The following is a 17,887-nucleotide window of genomic DNA, read 5'->3' as shown; positions in this document are numbered from 1 at the left end:
CCCGAGAGTCTGGTTTCTGTGTGGGGTCCAAGGTGGGTGGTTTTGGGCCTCTGCCTCCACAGGGCTAACGAACTCTCATCTTGGGGCAAAGCCATGTGCTTGGCCAGTCCATCCTTGATTTCCTTTCTGGTCACGTGTCTCGCTTCATTTCTGTTGCTTTAAACAAACACCTAACAAGCAGTGGTGGCGCATGTCTTTAATCCCAGCACTTGGGAGGCAGAGGCAGGCAGATTTCTGAGTTCGAGGCCAGCCTGGTCTACAGAGTGAGTTCCAGGATAGCCGGGGCTACACAGAGAAACCCTGTCTTGAAACCCCCCAAAACAAACAAACAAAACAAAAAAACAAAACAAAAAACCATGGGGGACAGAGTTTTTTTTCCCCCTAACTAAAAATTCCAGGTTACAGTCCACCATTGTGAAGAAGAGGCAAGAACTTACTTAAAACAGCGAGTTGCATCTCACCACAGCCAAGAACAGAGAGAAAGAAACAAAGGCGTAGATTTTTCATCTTGTGTTCCAATGCTTCTTTATAGTCTCACAGTTTAGAAACCTTTGCTTAGGGAATGATGCCGCCCACAGTAGGCTGGCTCTTCCCACATCAATAGACTTAAGACAATCTAAAGAAATGCTTCCAGGTCAACTTGATGTAGACAACTTCTCTTCCCAGGTGATTTGTAAGTTCCGTCATTGTGACAAAGCTAACCATCATATCAGGTGATTCCAATTTTTGGATCTTGGGTTGTAACCAATAAAGTGACTCAAAACAAAAACAGACAAACAAACCAAAAGAAAAAAAAAATCCCTACAAAATCCCAATGGAATGTTTTCCTTTACAAGCATGAGACCGCTTCCTAACCTCATGAATCCGTTAGCAGTTCAGTCCATGATGGAGTCAGAGCCCCCATGAGCCCACCATTTCCCAAGGGCTCTGCCTCTGAATCCTGCTTGCTACACAGGGCAGCAAGCCTTCAACCTTAGAGCTTTTTCGGGGAGTTTAAGAGAAAAGAGATGATTTGTGGGATCGGCCTTCAACAAATCAGAGCAGGGCACATTTGGCACACACCCCAACCTCCTCGCCCTTCCCTACGGTTAATGGGTAGTTATCTGGTTGGACCACCACCATTCCTTAAAGGATTTCTCTCTCTCTCCCTTTCCCCCTCCTTCCCTCTCCCCCTCCTCCTCCCTCCTCCTCCCTCCCTCTCCCTCCCTTCCTCCCCCTCCCTTCCTTTCCTTCTCCCTCTCCCTCCCTTCCTCCCCCTCCCTTCCTTTCCCTCTCCCTCTCCCCTTCCTTCCCTCTCCTCCCTCTCTCCCCTCCCTCTCCCCCTCCCTCTCCCTCTCCCTTCCTCTCCCCTTTTCCCTCTCCCCCTCTCCCTCTCCTTTTCCCCCTCCCTCCTTCTCCCTTTCCCTCTCCTCCTCCCTCCCTCTTCTCCCTCCCTCTCCCTCCTTCTTCCCCTCTCCCTCCCTCTACCCCTCCTCTTCCTTCTCCCCTTCCCCTCTCCCCTAGAGTCTCAATGTGACCCAGGTTGTACTCAAATTCAGGATGTAGCCAAGGCTGGCCTTGAACTTTGAATTGAAAGTCTCCCTATGATGTAGAATTTGATCCTTGCATTTGATCCTTGGCCCAAAGAAGCCCGCCTTTCCAAGTGTGTGAGTAAAGTCCAGGGAGCAAATGCTGGAAAATGCAGTGACACTCAAGCAAGGAGAGAGCTTTATTCCTGAGGGCTGTGCACATGAGGAGAGTCACGCAGCCCTGGCTTTGTGCAAATGGAAGCATCCCACAGAGGGAGCCCACTCTTGCATCTAGGACAGCTAACTTAATTGCAAGCACCCGTGAGACCCTGTTTTTCCGGGGTGGGGTGGGGAGGCTGTCCTGGAATGGTTGGGGGAGAGGTCTCGGTCAGGGACTAGGAAGTTGTGATGGGTGGTGATGGGAGCTAGGCCTCTGGGCGTGCCTGTGGAGATTACTTTGTGTTAATCAAAGTGGGAAGACCCATGTACTGTGGTGAGTGACATGCATTGGCTAGGTTACATCACAACAACCGCCGAGGAAAGGGAGCTGGCGGGATTCAAAGATTCATGTGTGCATAACTTCATTAGTTCCTTAGCTGGAGGTGTTTTATCTCAGTGGGCTTTGTTCTCCCTTCTCACCCCCATGGGTTAGGGTCACCCACAATCATATAAACACCTGTGCTGGCTGGATTTGTGTGTTAGCTTGACACGGGCTAGAGTTATCACAGAGAAAGGTGCTTCAGTTAGGGAGGTGCCTCCATGAGATCCAGCTGTGGGGCATTTTCTTAGTGATCAAGGGGGAGGGCCCCTTGTGGGTGGTGCCATCCCTGAGCTGGTATTCTTGGGTTCTATAAGAGAACAGGCTGAGCAAGCCAGGGGAAGCAAGCCAGTAAGAAACATCCCTCCATGGCCTCTGCATCAGCTCCTGCTTCCTGATCTGCTTGAGTTCCAGTCCTGACTTCCTTTGGTGATAAACAGCTGTGTGGAAGTGTAAGCTCAATAAACCCTTTCCTCCCCAACTTGTTTCTTGGTCATGATTTTTTTTTTTGTCCAGGAATAAAAACCCTGACTGAGCAGCATCCCTAATTAAGCTCCTTATTGGGTCAACAATAACAATGACAAAGAGACTTGGAAATAGAAAGGGAAGAAAATAGTTGGGAAATACAGCTGAGCTTGAGCACGGGCGCGATGTCACAGAAGAAGTGCTCCACAAGGCCTGCGCCACAGAAGGGCGAGGAGAAGATCATGCAGGTCTCGATCAAGGCCACTGAGAAGCCAGAGCAGAAAACCAAGGCTCCCAAACACAGGCAGACGGTGGGCCTCATGATCACAGAGTAGCGCAAGGGGTGGCAGATGGCCACATACCTGTCATAACCCATCAGGGTGAGGAGGAAGCAGTGGCTGCAACCCAAGCCTAGGAAGAAGAACGTCTGGGCCCGGCAGCCCGCGATGGAGACGGCCTGGCTCTCCATCAGCAGATGAGCCAGCATATTGGGGATGGTGACCAGTGTGTAGCAGGTCTCAGAGAGGGAGAGCACGGCCAGGAATCGGTACATGGGAGTATGGAGAGTGCGGTCCACCTGAATGATGGTGATGATGGTGGCGTTGCCACTGAGCGTGACCAGGTAGGTGAGGAGGAACAAGATGAAGAGAGTGGGCCTCAGTTCTGGGAGGTTGGAGAATCCCACCAGCACAAACTCTGTCACCAGCCATGTCCCATTGTCCTGCTGTTTCTCAGGACCCTGAGAGGAGATAGGGTTACTGGAATAAAGCAGGGCAGTGAGACTAGGCTAGGCATCAGGTGTTGGGGAGGAGAATCGTCACTGGTTTGCAGAGGAGACAGAGGGGCTCAGAAGTGGTCAGTTATTACCCAGCCAGCAACTCGTCTCCTCAATTTGTAAGAATTTTCAGAACTTAGAAGGCAAAGGTATTCGGCATGTGGGAGGTGAAAGAAGAAATGTTAGTGTTCCCGTTTCCTTTCTGTTGTTGTCTTAGGGTTTACTGCTGTGAACAGATATCATGACCAATGCAACTCTGATAAGGACAACATTTAATTGGGATAGCTTATAGATTCAGAGGTTCCATTATCATCAAGGCGGGAACATGGCAGCATCCAGACAGGCATGGTGCAGGAAGAGTGAGAGTTCTACATCTTCATCTGAAGGCTGCTGGCCAAATACTGGCTTCCAGGCAGCTAGAATGAGTGTCTTAAAGCCCATACCCACAGTAACATACCTTCAATAACACACCCCCAAATAGGGCCACTCCCTGGGCCAAGCATATTCAAGCCATGATGCCTAGGGATTGGTGCTGCCCACAGTGGGCTAAGTCTTTGTACATAAGCAAGTTAAGCCAGTCTCCCATAGATATACCCATTGATCAATACTATGTAGATAATCCCTCAATCAGGTTCTCTTTTCAGGTGATTCTAAATTTCAGTTGGCAATTAAAGATAACTGTCACAGTTACTTCATTTGAGTACCTTTAGAAGCAGAGCCTGCATAAAGACCCAAGAGAAAATTATTTACCTTAGGAGCCATCCAAAACAATTATGACAAGGGTTGAGTATATTATCTCACTAGTAGGTTGCTTGTCTAGCAAGGCAGGAGGACCTGGGCTAAATCCTCAGTACTGCTACCAAGAAAGCAACAACAAAGAAATGGTTTCTTAGGTGGCTTTGGGACAGTTAAGGAACACAGCCGATACAAAGTATGTCTGTCGACTTGGACACTTAATACTGTGGGCAACTGAGATGGCATCTCAATTGTTTGTTTTTACCAGGTCTCACATAGCTTAGACTGGTTTTAAACATCTCATGTAGTTCACGGTAACCTCGAACTCTTGATGCTTCTGCCTCTACCTCTTTAATGCTGAGATTATAAGCCCACACCACTGTACTGGCTGGTTCTGTGTGTCAACTTGACACAGGCTGGAGTTATCACAAAGAAAGGAGCTTCAGTTGGGGAAATGCCTCCATGAGATCCAGCTGTGGGGCATTTTCTCAATTAGTGATCAAGAGGGGAGGGCCCCTTGTGGATGGTACCATCTCTGGGCTGGTATTCTTGGGTTTTATAAGAAAGCAAGCTGAGCAAGCCAGGGGAAGCAAGCCAGGAAGAAACATCCCTCCATGACCTCTGTATCAGCTCCTGCTTCCTGACCTGCTTGAGTTCCAGTCCCGACTTCCTTTAGTGATAAACAGCAGCATCGAAGTGTAGGCTCAACAAACCCTTTCCTCCTCAGCTTGCTTCTTGGTCATGATGTTTGTGCAGGAATAGAAACCCTGACTAAGACAAGTTAGTTCCAGAGTAGTTGGGGGTATTCCTGTGACAACCTGACCATATTTTGAGGAGGACTGTGAAAGGTCTTTGGAACTTTGAGCTAGATGATCCATTCGGTGTTAAGAACTCTGTGGGATGTTGTGTAGGAGCTTGGAAGATAATGTTGAGAACATTGCAGAAAATGGAGGCCTGGCTTGTGAAATTTCAGAGGGAAGATTAAAGACTCTTATCAGGGCCATGTTTTTGATTGTGAAGATTGTGTGGTTTTGGTTAGCTGGGGCTGAAGAATCAACTGTGATTAACAAGATACTAGAACCACTAATGCAAGTCTTTGTGTTAGTAGGACTATTGATGCTGGTTCGTTGGAGCTAAGAAATTAGCAGTGATTAAGAAAAGACCATCATCACTGAGGTGAAGTCTTCTGGGAAGTGTTTTCTGAGAGCACAGAGGCTGTGTTCCAGAGATAGCCACAGTTGTACTTTGTGCTGTGGCTAGACTTGGTACTATGTAAGAGTCACCCAGGTGGTACTGGTTTTGAAGGCATGAATGGTCATGAAGAGCAGCAGAGACTCAACACTATGAGAGGCCACAGAACGCCATTGGTAAAGGTACAACCTCAGTTGCAATTGATGGCACAGGACTGAGGGGGTCATGCAAAGGAGTGGAGGCTTGGCACCATGAAGAGATCCTATGAGAGGCTATTGGTGAAGCCTAGTTACAGCAGAAGACAGCAGTGTTTTAGAGATGCCAGTGCCATGGGATGACCTCCAAGAACAGCAGCAGCAGTGTAGCACAGGCAGCTGGAGCCTAGAAGACAAGGTGTATGCTACAAAAGGCAGAGCTGGAGAAATGACCCACGCTCTTGGAGGAGCCTGGAAGATTGTGAGTTGGATCCCAGACATTGAACCATTGGAGTTTGAGTTTTGCTTTGATTGTGACTGTGCCCTGATATTTTTCCCTCTTGAAGGAAGAAAGAATTTTAGTGGAGCCCACAGAGACTTTGAATTTTTAAAAGATTTGAATTTTGGAGGATGTTGAATATTTTAAAGGTATTGAACTTTTAATATGTAAAGACTGTGGGACTTTAAATATTATTTAGATCTTGGGGATGAATAAGAAAGTAAGGGTTGAGGCTTAACAGTGATGTGTTTGTGTGTCAAGTTGACAATGGGTCAATTGTTCTGGCTGGTTTTGTGTGTCAACTTGACACAGGCTGGAGTCATCACAGAGAAAGGAGCTTCAGTTGGGGAAGTGCCTCCATGAGATCCAGTTGTTGGGCATTTTCTCAATTAGTGATCAAGAGGGGAGGGCCCCTTGTGGGTGGTGCCATCTCTGGGCTCATATTCTTGGGTTCTATAAGAGAGCAGGCTGAGCAAGCCAGGGGAAGCAAGCCAGTAAGAAACATCCCCCCATGGCCTCTGCATCAGCTCCTGCTTCCTGACCTGCTTGAGTTCCAGTCCTGACTTCCTTTGATGATGATGTGGAAGTATAAGCTGAATAAACCCTTTCCTCCTCAACTTGCTTCTTGGTCATGATGTTTGTGCAGGAATAGAAGTCCTGACTAAGACAATGTGCATGGTTGATTTGTCTGCGTGTATGTGCATATGCTGTGTCCATGCCTGGTGTTCACAGAGGATCTAGGATTTCCTGGAACTGACGTTAACAGACATGTTATGAGCCATCATATGGGTGCTCAGGATGAATCCAAGTCCTCTGCAAGAGAACCAAGAACTCTTAATTGTAGTTCCATCATTCTGAAAGCTAAAAGAGCCTGGCCCAGAGCCAGTGAAAACAGGAACTGCAATCCTCATCTGCTCACGTGGAGCTCATGAAATGGACACCCTAGAAAGATCCCAGAATAACCCTTGCCTGCAGGGGTTACCTGTGAATTCTGTGTTCAGGGACCTGCCAGTGTCATCCCCACGGTGACAGCCAGAGACCCAGGGTCCTTCCTGAGAAGTGTGGGAAGGCAGAGAACCAGGAATGCTGGGGAGAGAGGGCCTGGTCCCTCCTTTCCTATTTCTTCTCATCAGGAACCCCTGAGGCTGGAGCCCCTCCCCTGCTGCTTCCATCTATCATCCTACAGTGTTCTGTGTGTGTGTGTGTGTGTGTCTGTGTGTGTGTGTGTCTGTGTGTCTGTGTCTGTGTGCCCATGTAGCTCTAGGTTGCATGATCGTGTAGTCCCACACTCCCAGCCCACTTGTTTCTGTCTCACCACCATCCGTGTACCAGGGTTCTGTGTCTGCAGGGTTCAGAGCTGGAAGGGGCTCCCTCCTGTTTCCTTCTGAGAACATTACAGATTCTCCTGGATGATGCAGACCCAACTCACAATTGGAATTAACCCCCTTAAGAATCTCCATGGAAGTATGTCACTGTTCAATCTGAAAATTTCCCTCCCTCCATTCATTTTTAGATCTCTCCCTAAGATGGGGATGGTCAGATGGCTTTTGTAGCCAGAATGTAACTCACCATAGCTAAGATAGGTTTTTACATCCCTGTGAATGTCTCTCTCTGCCTAAGAAGGGAGGGTCTGAGGACACACATTGTCATATTCTGGGGTCCCCGGAGCTTCTGTCCCAAGGAGTCTCTGTAGTTACTAACAAGCCTCCCAGGACCAGGCTGGTGCTATGAGAAATTATCTTTCCTGGAACTAGAGGTTCTAGGGTCTTTTCCCATAGCATCTAGCCCTAAGCCTCAGAGCAGGGAAGGATTAATTGGAATACTCCTTTGGGGACTATTAATTTTGCTTTTAGTCCCTCAGATGGAGGGAGGAGATGGGAGCTATATCCAAACTGTGAATACACAGCTTGGGCTGAACCCAGACAGTTTCTTCCTCTGTTTTAACTATCCCCAGGCCTAGGTCTCGAGGCTTCTTGTTTCTGAACAATCTAATTTTCCATACTGACTGATTCACTCCACCTTCTCACTGAATTGCCCTGCCTGGCCTCTTATTAACTTTGGCAATATGTTCTAATCTTCTGGCTCCTTCTCCTTCTCTGGCTCGTTCTGTCTTCACCTGTGTCTAGCTTATTCTCTCTGCCACCTGTCTTAGTAAAACTGTCCTGCTAAAACTGACACACACACACACACACACACACACACACACACACACACACACACACTCTTTCCCTGTGCTGCTCTAAAATAGCCTCTCCTTCCTGTGCTGTTCTCACGAGAGCTGGGCATATCCTATCTCTGACCCATTCTGTCAAATCTTTCCCTGATTTGTCTCTTTGCCCCGTAATTAGATGTTACTTTCAAACACAGCTGTTTCCTTCTTCACACCCACTTCAGCTTCATCGTTAGGGATTAAAGGATGTGTCTGTATTTGAGCCAAATCATACTGTAATCCATAGCATGACTATTCCAGCTGATCACGAAGACCTAGATGGTCTTTGGATGTAATCCATTGGCAGGGCAGCCATGTTGGATTAAAATTCCTCTACAGGGAGCAGTCCCCAAAGCATCCCTAGCTCCATCAGTGCTTTCTATGGTCTGCAAGGACGGTTACCTCAACAGCCCAAGGCTGCTTCCCCAGGATCCCAGGATCCCCTTTGTGGGAAGAAGAAGTAGATAATTTGATGTTGTTACTCAGGATGCCCAAGCCAAGTTTAGGGTCCCACAACCGTCAAATGCTTGCTCTTTTCAGATATTTTCAGTTCTGTGAATTACCTCAGTGAACTCAGTGGTTCACTATGCTAGACCTGGTTGGAATCGTTTCTCCAGGCTGCTGTTGGTGTCCCATATGTGGGAGATGGACACTTAAGTCTCTTCACAATTAATGCCTGAATAGAGATGACAGAATCAGAGATGAACTGAGGTGTGTAATTCCTGTGGAGCCCTGTGGCCGCCACGGTCTCTGTGAGGGCGGAGAATCCACAGACACAGTCCTGGTATGGCTACCTCAATCCACGTGGGATGGGGTACTTCCCTGCTGCAGTGGTGACTACATGTTCCCTGCAATGCGTGATCGGACATGCAACTGAGACTTAGTTGTCTGACCATGGAAATGAGTCTCTGATGACTGGCTCACTCTTACCGTGACTGGTGGTTGGTTATTTCTGTCTGAGATCCCTATTTAAAGGGAACCCCAATATATCTGTCTTCTCTTATGTGAGATGGAGTGTCATGCATCCTTGACGAGTGGGATCTGCCATGTGAACGTAGAGATGCCCCTGATACAGATGTGTCAGGAGCCATCCTCACTTAGAACTCAATGCCAATATGGCAGCGTCTGAACCAAACTCTCCAACATCAGCAAGTCCTGGTTACACAAACACACCAGAAAAACAAGATTTGGATTTAAAATCACTGTTCATGATGCTGCTAGAAGAACACAAAAAGGACATGAATGAATCTCTTAAAGAAATACAGGGGAACATGAATAAGCTAGAAACCCGTATAATGGAAACACAAAAATAGCTTAAAGAAATTCAGGAGAATAAGGCTCAAGAGATAGAAGCCAATAAAGAAGAAACACACACACACACACACACACACACACACAAACTTAAAGAAATGCAGGAGAAAGTGAGTCAAACAGCAGAAGTCATGAAAGAGGAAACACAAAAATCTCTTAAAGAATTACAGGAAAACACAAACAATCAAGTGAGTGAGCTAAGCAAAACCATCCAGGATCTAAAATCAGAAGTAGAAACAACTAAGAAATCACAAAGGGAGACAACTTTGGAGATAGAAAACCTTGAGAAGAAATCAGGGGCCATAGATGCAAATATCAACAACAGAATACAAGAGATGGAAGAAAGAATCTCAGATGCCGAAGATACCACAGAAACCATTGACTCAACAGTCAAAGAAAATGCAAAATGCAAAAAGCTTGTATCCCAGAACATCCAGGAAATCCAGGACACAACGAGAGGACCAAACCTAAGGATTATAGGTATAGATGAGAGTGAAGATTTACTGCTGAAAGGGCCAGCAAATATCTTCAACAAAATTATGGAAGAAAACTTTCCCAACTTAAAGAGAGAGATGCCCATGAATATACAAGAAGCCTACAGAACTCCAAACAGACTGGACCTGAGCAGAAATACCTCTTGTCATATAATAATCAAAACCCCAAATGTACTAAACAAAGAAAGAATATTAAAGGCAGCAAGAGAAAAAGGCCAAGTAGTATATAAAGGAAGACCTATCAGAATCACATCAGACTTCTCACCAGAGACCATGAAAGCTAGAAGATCCTGGGTAGATCTCATGCAGACTCTAAGAGAACACAAATGTCAGCCAAGACTACTATACCCAGCAAAACTCTCAATCACAATAGATGGAGAAACCAAGATATTCCATGACAAAACCAAATTTACACAATATCTTTCTACAAACCCAGCTCTACAAAGAATAACAGGAGGAAAATTCCAATACAAGGAGGGAAACGACACCCTGGAAAAAGCAAGATAGTTACCTTCTTTCATCAAACCCAAAAGAAGATATAACCACTCAAATATAAAAATAACATCGAAAATGACAGAAAGCAATAATCACTATTCCTTAATATCTCTTAACATCAATGGACTCAACTCCCCAATAAAAAGACATAGACTAACAGACTGGATAAGGAAACAGGACCCTACATTTTGCTGCATACAGGAAACACACCTAAATGTCAAAGACAAAAACTACCTTAGAGTAAAAGGCTGGAAGACAATTTTACAAGCCAATGGTCTCAGGAAACAATATCAGATAAAATTGACTTTCAACCTAAAGTCATCAAAAGAGCTACAGAAGGACGCTTCTTGCTGGTCAAAGGAAAAATCCACCAAGAAGAACTTTCAATTCTGAACATCTATGCGCCAAATGCAAGGGTACCCTCATTCGTAAAAGAAACTTTACTAAAGCTCAAAGCACACATTGCACCTAACACAATAATTGTAGGTGAATTCAACACTCCACTCTCTTCAATGGACCGATCAGGAAAACAGAAACTAAACAGGGACACAATAAAACTAATTGAAGCTTTGGACCAATTGGACTTGACTGATATTTATAGAACATTTAACCCTAAAACAAAAGAATATACCTTTTTCTCAGCACCTCATGGCACCTTCTCCAAAATCGACCATATAATTGGTCACAAGACAGACCTTAACAAATATAAAAAGATCGAACTAATCCCATGCCTCCTATTGGATCACTATAGAGTAAGAGTGGTCTTCAGTGGCAACAAAAACAACAGAAAGCCCACACACACATGGAGGCTGAACAATACTCAATGACACCTTGGCCAAAGAAGAAATAAAGAAAGAAATCAGAGACTTTTTAGAATTTAATGAAAATGAAGGCACAACATACCCAAATCTTTGGGACACAATGAAAGCAGTGCTAAGAGGAAAACTCATAGCCCCGAGTGCCTCCAAAAAGAAACAGGAGAGTGCATACACTAGCAGCTTAACGACACACCTGAAAGCCCTGGAACAAAAAGAAGCCAATTCACCCAGGAGGAGTAAAAGACAGGAAATCATCAAACTCAGGGCTGAAATCAGTCAAGTGGAAACAAAGAGAACCATACAAAGAATCAACAAATCCAGGAGCTGTTTTTTTGAGAAAATCAACAAGATAGATAAACCCTTAGCCAGACTGACCAAAGGGCAGAGAGAAAGCATCCACATTAACAAAATTAGAAATGAAAAGGGGGATATAACAACAGAAACTGAGGAAATTCAAAAAATCATCAGATCCTACTACAAAAACCTATACTCAACACAACTGGAGAATCTGGAGGAAATGGACAATTTCCTAGACAGATACCAAATACCAAAATTAAATCAGGACCAAATAGATCATCTAAACAGTCCTATAACCCCTAAAGAAATAGAAGGGGTCATAGAAAGCCTTCCAACCAAAAAAAGCACAGGACCAGATGGCTTCAGTGCAGAATTCTATCAGACCTTCAAAGAAGACCTAATTACCAATACTCTTTAAACTATTCCACAAAATAGAAACAGAAGGAACGTTACCCAATTCCTTCTATGAAGCCACAATTATGCTGATACCAAAACCACACAAAGATCCAACAAAGAAAAGAACTCCAGACCAATTTCCCTTATGAACATTGATGCAAAAATACTCAATAAAATTCTTGCCAACCGAATACAAGAACACATAAAAACAATCATCCACCATGATCAAGTAGGCTTTATTCCAGGGATGCAAGGTTGGTTCAATATACGGAAATCCATCAAAGCAATCCACTACATAAACAAACTCAAAAAACAAAAAACAAAAAACAAACAAACAAAAAAAACCCCAAAAAACCACATGGTCATTTCATTGGATGCTGAAAAAGCATTTGACAAAATTCAGCATCCTTCATGCTTAAAGTCTTGGAAAGAACAGGAATTCAAGGCCCATACCTAAACATAGTAAAAGCAATATACAGCAAACCGGTAGCCAGCATCAAACTAAATGGAGAAAAACTTGAAGCAACTAAAATCAGGGACTAGACAGGGCTGCTCCCTTTCTCCTTATCTTTTCAATATTGTACTTGAGGTACTAGCTTAGGAAATTAGACAATATAAGGAGGTCAAAGGGATACAAATTGGAAAGGAAGAAGTCAAACTATCATTATTTGCAGATGATATGATAGTATACCTAAGTGACCCAAAAAACTCCACTAGAGAACTCCTACAGCTGATAAACAACTTCAGCAAAGTGGCTGGGTATAAGATCAACTCAAGCAAATCAGTAGCCTTCCTATACTCAAAGGATAAGCAGGCTGAGAAAGAAATTAGGGAAATGACACCCTTCACAATAGCCACAAACAATATAAAGTACCTTGGGGTGATTCTTACCAAACATGTGAAAGATATGTATGACAAGAACTACAACACTCTGAAGAAGGAAATAGAAGACCTCAAAAAATGGGAAAAACCTCCCATGCTCATGGGTTGGCAGGATTAATATAGTTAAAATGGCCATTTTGCCAAAAGCAATATACAGATTCAATGCAATACCCATCAAAATCCCAACTCAATTCTTCATAGAGTTAGAAAGAGCAATTCTTAAATTCATCTGGAATAGCAAAAAACCCAGGATAGCTAAAACTATTCTCAACAACAAAAGAAATTCTGGGGGAATCAGTATCCCTGACCTCAAGCAATACTACCAAGCAACAGTGTTAAAAACTGCATGGTATTGGTACAGTGACAGGCAGGCAGATCAATGGAACAGGATTGAAGATCCAGAAATGAACCCACACACCTATGGCCACTTGATCCTCAACAAAGGGGCTGAAAACATCCAATGGAAAAAAGATAGCCTTTTCAACAAATGGTGCTAGTTCAACTGAAGGTCAGCATGCAGAAGAATGCGAATTGATCTATCCTTGTCTCCTTGTACTAAGTTCAACTCCAAATGGATCAAGGACCTCCACATAAAGCCAGACACTCTGAAGCTAATAGAAAAGAAACTGGGGAAGACCCTTGAGGACATCGGTACAGGGGAAAAGTTCCTGAACAGAACACCAATAGCTTATGCTCTAAGATCAAGAATTGACAAATGGGACCTCATAAAATTACAAAGTTTCTGTAAAGCAAAGGACACCATCAAAAGGACAAATCGGCAACCAACAAATTGGGAAAAGATCTTCACCAACCCTACATCAGATAGAGGGCTAATATCCAATATATACAAAGAACTCAAGAAGTTAGACCTCAGAAAACCAAATAACCCTATTAAAAATGGGGTACAGAGTTAAACAAAGAATTCTCACCTGAAGAACTTCGGATGGCAGAGAAACATCTTAAAAAATGCTCAACTTCATTAGTCATCAGGGAAATGCAAATCAAAACAACCCTGAGATTTCACCTTACACCAGTCAGAATGGCTAAGATTAAAAACTCAGGAGACAGCAGGTGTTGGCGAGGATGTGGAGAAAGAGGAACACTCCTCCACTGCTGGTGGGGTTGCAAATTAGTACAACCCCTCTGGAAATCAGTCTGGCAGTTCCTCAGAAAACTGGGCACCTCACTTCCGAAAGATCCTGCTATACCACTCCTAGGCAAATAACCAGAGGATTCCCCAGCATGTAATAAGGATATATGCTCCACTATGTTCATAGCAGCCCTATTTATAATAGCCAGAAGCTGGAAAGAACCCAGGCATCCCTCAACAGAAGAATGGATGCAAAAAATGTGGTATATGTGGTATATATACACAATGGAGTACTATTCAGCCATTAGAAACAATGAATTCATAAAATTCTTAGGCAAATGGATGGAGCTGGAGAACATCATACTAAGTGAGGTAACCCAGTCTCAAAAGATCAATCATGGTATGCACTCACTAATAAGTGTATATTAGCCTGGAAAACTGGAATATCCAAAACATAATCCACACATCAAATGAGGTACAAGAAGAATGGAGGAGTGCCCCCTGGTTCTGGAAAGACCCAGTGTAGCAGTATAGGGCAAAACCAGAACAGGGAAGTGGGAGGTGGTGGGTGGGAGAACAGGGGGAGGGAAGGGGTCTTATGTGACTTTCAGGGAGTGGGGGGACCAGAAAAGGGAAAATCATTTGAAATGTAAATAAAAAATATATAGATTAAAATAAAAGAAAAAAAAAACAAAAAACCCCAAAAAACAAAAACAAAAAAACAAAACAAAGCAAAAAAAAAAAAAAAAAAAAAAAAAAAAAAAAAGAACTCAGTGCCAAGAACTCTCCATACCAGGAGCCATCCCCACCTGGCTCTCAATGCCAGGAGACCTCGATACCAGGAGTCATTCTCACTTAGATCTCCATGCCAGGAACTATTCCTACGTAAATCTCAAAACCCCCTCCTTTTTAGTTCATCTGTAGATAGGTTACTATAGAAACCCCTTTCCACTTCACCTCCTCATGACCCCCTTTTATCATGCCCAAATTCCAGCAGCAATAACTAGCTTTACCAGAAATTATGAGAAACTGTTTCTTAGAAATGATGCCAACCCCTTGAGATTTCCCCCCTTTACTCCTCCCAAACCTTACATCCTTCCCTTTATATTGACTTGTGTAAAAATTAAAATTTGACAGCTTGATCAGGATTAGACTTGCTGTCTGTCCCTCTTTTGTCTTGTTGCCGTATCACCTTTCTTCTAGGTAGCTCCGGGACCCTGTTGACTGTCCTGCGGGTCGGGACACTCATGAAGGACCAGAGAAAGCCGTGCATTCCCTGAGAAAAACATACATGGAATGGGAGTGCTGGTTAGTTGTTGAGGCCATGGCATGTCACCGCGCTGCGGACTAAAACATGAAGCTGTGGGTGGGATGGTTGCTGAGCGAAAACTGACCTGTGTAAGGGAGTAACTGCAAGTGGGAATGGCATCCTCCGCATTAGCCTCTAACCTGGAGAGAAAAAGGTGAAATGGAAGTATTGGTTTGCACTGGGAGCAGCACAGAGAGAGAGAGTGTGTGTGTGTGTGTGTGGCAGTTTTAGCAGGACGGTTTTACTAAGACAGGTGGCAGAGAGAATAAGCTAGACACAGGTGAAGACAGAACGAGCCAGAGAAGGAGAAGGAGCCAGAAGATTAGAACATGTTGCCAAAGTTAATTTGAGGCCAGGCAGAGCAATTCAGTAAGAAGGCGAGAGAAGATGGAGTGAATCAGTCAGTATGGAAGATTAACTTTTTTAAACGTTATACTTATTTCTCAGTCTCTCTCACTCTCATGTGTCCATGCTTGTGCATGCAGGAGCATGTGTAAACATGTGCTTCCAGTCAGAGGACAACTTCCAGGAGTCGACTGTCTCCTCTTACCATGTGGGCTTCTAAGACTGCCATCATCTTTGGTAGCGAGTGCATTAGCCCTCTGAACTGTTTTGCCAGTCTGTTTTGTATTTCTTGTAGCTAGGTAAGAGGTCAAAGTGAGAATCAAATACAAGTTAGATCTGTGCTGAGGAGTCCTTCCTGGGACCCAAAAACTTGTCACCTGTGACACTGTCACAGAGACTGAGGAGGAAAAGGATGTAGGGGAAGAAATAGAAGATGCCTTGAAGGTCCAACCTTTACTAGAGAAGAATTCACCATACAGACAGGGGCTCACCCTATGGACAGGGGCTGGCTAGATGGCTTAGCAGATAAAGGTGCAACAGGTACCTATGATCCACGTGTGGGAGGACAAAATCATACCTGCAAGTTACCGTACAATATGGTATACTTGTGTACACACGTGCACGCACACATGCATACACACACACACAAAGAAATCTATATAGAATATATAGATTTTTTAAAAGTGTAGATTATATATTTATTTGTGTTTTGAGACAGTTTCTCCGTGCAGTCGTGGCTGACCTGGAACTCCTTGAAGACTAGATTTGCCTTGAGAGCAACATTTTTTTAAAAAGATTTATTTATTATATGTAAATACACTGTAGCTGTCTTCAGACACCCCAGAAGAGGGCGTCAGACCTCATTACGTCTGATGATTGTGAGCCACCATGTGGTTGCTGGGATTTGAACTCCGGACCTTTGGAAGAACAGTCAGTGCTCTTAACCACTGAGCCATCTCTCAACAATTTTTTTTTTTAAAGTGAAAAGACAAACTTGCATAGGGGATGATAAAATTGGACAACAAGGAAGGGAACGTGGCAGTGACAGAAGATGTCTTTCAGGTCTGACTTTTAGTAGTGAGGAAGGGAAATGCATGATCCAACATGCAAGACAGGAGCCCTAACCACGGCCCAGTGTTATGACATGGGACTAGAGAGATGGTTTAGTGGTTAAGAGTACTGGCTGTTCTTGCAGAGGACTGTGTGTGTGTGTGTGAACATGCCTTGCCCAGGTTCCATTACCAGCACCTGCGTGCAGATCACCACCATCTATAACTCCAGTTCCAGGGGATTCCATGTCCTCATCTGACCGCTGTGGGCACACACTCAATGTGCATACATGCACATAGATAAAAACACTCATACCATAAAATAAATCTTTTTTGTTTTTGATATTATAATATAGTTATATTTCTTCCTTCCAAATGCTCCCATATACCCTTCCCTGTTCTCCTTCATGAAATTCAAGGTCTCTTTTATCACTAATGGTTATTGGATGAATATATGTCTATGCACACACAGACACACACAGACACACGCAGACACACACATCTAAATATAACCTGTTTAATCCATATAATGTTACTTATGTTTGAGAGAGAGAGAGAGAGAGAGAGAGAGAGAGAGAGAGAGAGCGCAGGAGAGCAATCGAGAGAGGGGTCCTGGCTAGCCAGAGTCTGATCTGGAGCCTGCTGCAGAGGATGGACAGATGACGGCAGCGGTGGTGGGTGCTCTATGTAGTCAGCTGCAGCAGGTCAGAACATTAATTAGTGTGGCTCTGAGGGGTGGGGAGAAGTTGAGGAGAGCATGGATGTGGTGGTTTGAATGAAAATGGCTGCCAGAGACTCACAGAGAGTGGCATAATTGGAAATGTGAGTTTGTTGGAGTGGCTGTGGCCTTGGAGTAGGTGTAGCCTGGAGTAGTAGGTGTGGCCTTGTTGGAGTGGGTGTGGCCTAGTTGGAGTGGGTGTAGCCTTTTTGGAGTGGGTGTGGCCTAGTTAGAGTGGGTGTGGCCTTGTTGGAATAGGTGTGTCCTTGCTGGAATAGGTGTGGCTTTTGTTGGAGGAAGTGTGCCTGTCACGATGGGTGGATGTAAGGTTTCAGATGCTCAAGTCAGGTCCAGTGTCACTCTCTTCTTGCTGTCTGATGATCCAGATGTAGAACTCTTAGCTACCTCCTACCTCTCTAGCGCCATGTCTGCCTGTATGAGGTCATGCTTCCTGACATGATAATGGACTAAACCTTTGAACTGTAAGCCAGCCCCAACTAAGTGGGCATGGTGTCTCTTCACAGCAATAAAGCCCTAGCTAAGATGTTTAGTGACTAAAAGCTAGCTAGAAAGAGCAGACATGAGGAGGCTGTGGGACTCTAAATTAGTCCTGAGGAATCCAAGTAACAACATCAAATCATCAACTTTTTTTCTCCCACAAAGGCAGAGTCTTTGGGAAGCAGCCTTGACCAGCTGAGGTGACACATCTCATAGATCATCAGGAGCATTGATGGAGCTAGGGATGCATTTGTGACTGTTGTCCCCAAAGGAGGATTCCAATTATTCTT

The 17,887-nt window shown here is 44.4% G+C and overlaps 1 protein-coding gene across 1 annotated transcript; it reads right to left on the bottom strand.

Moving 5' to 3' along the window:
* Positions 1–2,611: 2,611 nt before the first annotated feature.
* On the bottom strand, positions 2,612–17,525 carry LOC127670556 (olfactory receptor 10T2-like). The gene is made up of 3 exons (XM_052165066.1): positions 17,512–17,525; positions 15,073–15,127; positions 2,612–3,250 (listed from the first exon to the last, which is right to left on the bottom strand). The coding sequence occupies exons 1-3, from the start codon at positions 17,523–17,525 to the stop codon at positions 2,612–2,614; spliced, it is 708 nt and encodes a 235-aa protein (XP_052021026.1).
* Positions 17,526–17,887: the final 362 nt, after the last annotated feature.

This window comes from Apodemus sylvaticus, chromosome 20, assembly GCF_947179515.1.
Source record: "Apodemus sylvaticus chromosome 20, mApoSyl1.1, whole genome shotgun sequence".
In the NCBI taxonomy this organism is placed as follows: Eukaryota; Metazoa; Chordata; class Mammalia; order Rodentia; family Muridae; genus Apodemus; species Apodemus sylvaticus.
This window is presented reverse-complemented; position numbering and strand designations above follow the sequence as displayed.